At 63.2% G+C, this 3617-nt stretch overlaps 1 protein-coding gene across 1 annotated transcript in view; it reads left to right on the plus strand.

Moving 5' to 3' along the window:
- FES (FES proto-oncogene, tyrosine kinase) overlaps positions 1-3077 on the plus strand; it is a 6422-nt gene extending 3345 nt beyond the window's left edge. Inside the window, exons 9-19 of the mRNA XM_017736884.1 lie at positions 2-142; positions 227-304; positions 518-727; positions 824-946; positions 1151-1204; positions 1356-1474; positions 1676-1770; positions 1863-1986; positions 2092-2249; positions 2455-2577; positions 2721-3077. Coding sequence (XP_017592373.1) covers positions 2-142; positions 227-304; positions 518-727; positions 824-946; positions 1151-1204; positions 1356-1474; positions 1676-1770; positions 1863-1986; positions 2092-2249; positions 2455-2577; positions 2721-2863 — 1368 coding nt within the window. The 3' untranslated portion in view covers positions 2864-3077. The remainder of the gene's footprint in view (position 1; positions 143-226; positions 305-517; positions 728-823; positions 947-1150; positions 1205-1355; positions 1475-1675; positions 1771-1862; positions 1987-2091; positions 2250-2454; positions 2578-2720) is intronic.
- Positions 3078-3617: the final 540 nt, after the last annotated feature.

Genomic DNA, 3617 nt, shown 5'->3' on the forward strand with positions numbered 1-3617 from the left:
GCACCTGGGGGCCTGCCTCTGTGCCCAGGCCAAGCTGCAGGTGCAGCGGGACCTGCTGGCCAGGAAGCTGGCAGAGCTGGGCGTCAGGGACCCCCTTCCCGCCCTGCCTCTGCCAGAGGATCAGCAGTCCATCTCCTCCACGGTGAGTCAGTCTCGCTTCCCGTGCTCTGGAAGCTGCAGGGATGGGGTCCCCCCCAGCTGGTGCACAGCCCATGCCTCCTTCCAGGAGCAGGAGCGGAGTGGGGCCAGTGCACTAGAGACCCTCAAGAACCACATCACGGGCATCTTCAGCCCAAAGTACTCGGTGAGTTCCTGGGTGCCTCCAGCCACCCTGCTCTCCACCCAGCTGCCTTGCTGAGCCTGCCCTTTCCTTTCTGGCTACACAGCCCCGCCCTGCTTCCTCACCTCCAGATTCTGCTCCCACCTGCCCTGGGCACAGCTTCCAGACACCACTGTTGCCCCACCTCCAGCACAACTAAGGAGTGTGCATGGCTGGGCTCACCTTGTCTCCTTCCAGCTGCCACCCCCTGTGCCCCTAATCCCAGATGTGCAGAAGCCGCTGTGCCAGCAGGTCTGGTACCACGGGGCCATCCCACGTTCGGAGGTACAGGAGCTGCTGACCTGCAGTGGGGATTTCCTGGTGCGGGAGAGCCAGGGCAAGCAGGAGTACGTGCTCAGCGTGCTGTGGGATGGGCAGCCTCGGCACTTCATCATCCAGTCTGTCAATGTGAGTGACCACAAGCAGGGGACATGGCTGGGGTGGCCTTGCATGGGCAGGCACAGGTTCCTGCCCATCACAACCCCTCGGCCTCCCTCTCTGCAGAACATGTTTCGGCTGGAGGGTGACAGCTTCCCCACCATTCCACTGCTCATCCAGCACCTCCTGCAGAGCCAGCAGCCCATCACCCGCAAGAGTGGCATTATCCTGGCCAGGGCTGTGCCCAAGGTGATATAGGCAGTGGGGAGGAGGATGGGGCCCCCTGCACAGGGGCAACTCTGCCCGGCCCTTTCTCCTGTTGACAGCTGGGCTGAGATCCACAGACATGCTTCTCCAGCTAGACAGGGGGACTTGGACTTGGGGCTCTGCCTGAGAGGGGGCTGTGGGGGTATGTGGGCCAGGGGACAGCTCACTGGTGTCTGCTTGCTGCAGGACAAATGGGTGCTCAACCACGAGGATGTGCTGCTGGGGGAACGCATTGGCCGGGTGAGATGGGGTGCTGTGGGGTCTGCGGGAGGGCAGGGCTGTACCAGGGTATCTGTGGGCAGCCAGCACTGTCCCACAGGAGGGCAGGGGAGGACAGGGGTTGCCTTGGGCCACATGGTGAGCTAAGCCCGGTGTTCCTGTGTCTCGGAAGGGTAACTTTGGGGAGGTGTTCAGTGGACGCCTACGTGCTGACAACACCCCTGTTGCTGTGAAGTCCTGCCGGGAAACCCTTCCGCCTGAGCTCAAGGCCAGGTTCCTGCAGGAAGCCAGGTCTGTGTGGGTGTTGTATTTGTCCTGTCACGTCTGTCCATTCTTGGAGCAGTTTGACCCTGCTGGGACTGCAGCACCCTCGTGCTGAGGGCTGTGTCCCCGGGCTGGCTGGGCAGAGTGCCCTGGGGATGGCATCGGGTGGCTTGTGCCCAGGGCAGCCAGGCCCCCCTACACTCACAGTGCCCATCCTTGTTCCCACAGGATTCTCAAGCAGTATAGGCATCCGAACATTGTGCGGCTCATCGGTGTCTGCACGCAGAAGCAGCCCATTTACATTGTCATGGAGCTGGTGCAGGGTGAGTGGCCCCATTCCCGCAGTCGCCACGCACGCATGGGTGAGCTTGTCAGGTGTGCCTGGGCACCCACCAGCTCTGCAATCTGGGCACAGGGGGGGACTTCCTGACCTTCCTGCGCACTGAGGGTCCCCACCTCCGGGTGAAGGAGCTGGTCAAGATGACGGAGAATGCTGCTGCCGGCATGGAGTACCTGGAGAGCAAGCACTGCATCCACAGGTGGGCCCTGGCAGGACAGGGGGAGCCCTGGAACCCTCACTGCCCCATCCCATGCCAGGTGGAGCCCCAGGGATGGTTGGGCACATGGCTGACTGCTTGTCTCAGGGACCTGGCTGCTCGCAACTGCCTGGTGACAGAGAGGAACACTCTGAAGATCAGTGATTTTGGGATGTCACGGGAGGAGGAGGATGGCATCTATGCCTCCACAGGAGGGATGAAGCAAATCCCTGTCAAGTGGACGGCCCCTGAAGCACTCAATTATGGTACAGGATGGAGTTGGGCATGGCCTGGCACCTGGCAGCCTATCTGGAAGCCAGGAGTCTGGCACTATCCCACTCCCATGCGCCTGGTCCTGGGGAGGGAAGCAGAGACCCAGAGCACCTCAGCCCGCAGGAGCATGGGCACAGCTGGGCAGTGGTGACATGGGTGTCCCCTGCCAACAGCATCTGTCCTGCCCCATGTCCCCAGGCCGATACAGCTCAGAGAGTGATGTCTGGAGCTTTGGGATCCTGCTGTGGGAAGCCTTCAGCCTGGGTGCTGTCCCCTATGCCAACCTCAGCAACCAGCAGACACGGGAGGCAGTGGAGAATGGTAGGGGACACGGCTGGGTGTGGCTCCTGAGGGCCACCATGAGCTGTGGGTCCAGCACTGTGGAGCTGTGCCTCTAGGATGGACCAGATGGGGTTGTGGGGATGAGGGGCTGGTGATCCATGTCCCCATCCCTGTTGCCCCAGGTACGCGGCTGGACCCTCCTGAGCAGTGCCCTGAGGAAGTGTACCAGCTGATGCAGCGCTGCTGGGAGTATGACCCCCGCAAGCGGCCCAGCTTCAGCACCATCCACCAGGATCTCATTGCCATCCGCAAGAAGCACCGGTGACAGGGAGCACCAGGGGCCCTGCATCCATCCCACGGCAGTGCCTGGGGGCACAGCAGAGCCCTGTCTAGGCAGCGGGTGCTGCGGGGTGGCTGTGTGATGCTTGAGCCCCAGGGGAGGGGCTCCTGCATGGCCCAGGGTGGGACATGGCACCCACAGCTCCTCCCCGCCTTCATCTTGTACAATAAACACACAAGCTCTGCAGCTGTGCATCTAGGAGCTGCGAGGGGACACGCACTGCACTGGGATGGGGCGTTGGGACACGGCACTGGGATGGGACACTGGGATGGGGCACTGTAATGATGCACCAGTACAGGACACTATGACAGGGCACACGGTGTACCGGGATAGGGTACCAAGATAAAGCACCAGGATGGGGCACCAAGACAGGGCGCAGTTAGGGAACTGGCATGCGGAGTACTGAGTCTTCTGCACTGGGACAGAGGATTGACACGGGACCCTGGGACAGGGCACCGCGACAGGGATCAAGGACAGGGTACCGGGATGGGGCACACTGGGACAGGGTATCGGGATGGGGCATCGGCATCTCGACTCGGCTCCGGTGTTGGCGGGGTGGCTGATCCCCTTCCCGGGGATGTGGGGGTGTCCCGGCCGGGCCGATCCCCGGCCTACGGGGTGCCCAGCCCGGTCCCGGAGCGGGCTGTCCCGGAGCGGGCTGTCCCGGCCCTCAGCGCGGGGGGCCGCGGTCCCGGAGCGGGCTGTCCCGGAGCGGGCTGTCCCGGCCCTCAGCGCGGAG

This window comes from Corvus brachyrhynchos, unplaced genomic scaffold (genome assembly GCF_000691975.1).
Source record: "Corvus brachyrhynchos isolate BGI_N302 unplaced genomic scaffold, ASM69197v1 scaffold200, whole genome shotgun sequence".
In the NCBI taxonomy this organism is placed as follows: Eukaryota; Metazoa; Chordata; class Aves; order Passeriformes; family Corvidae; genus Corvus; species Corvus brachyrhynchos.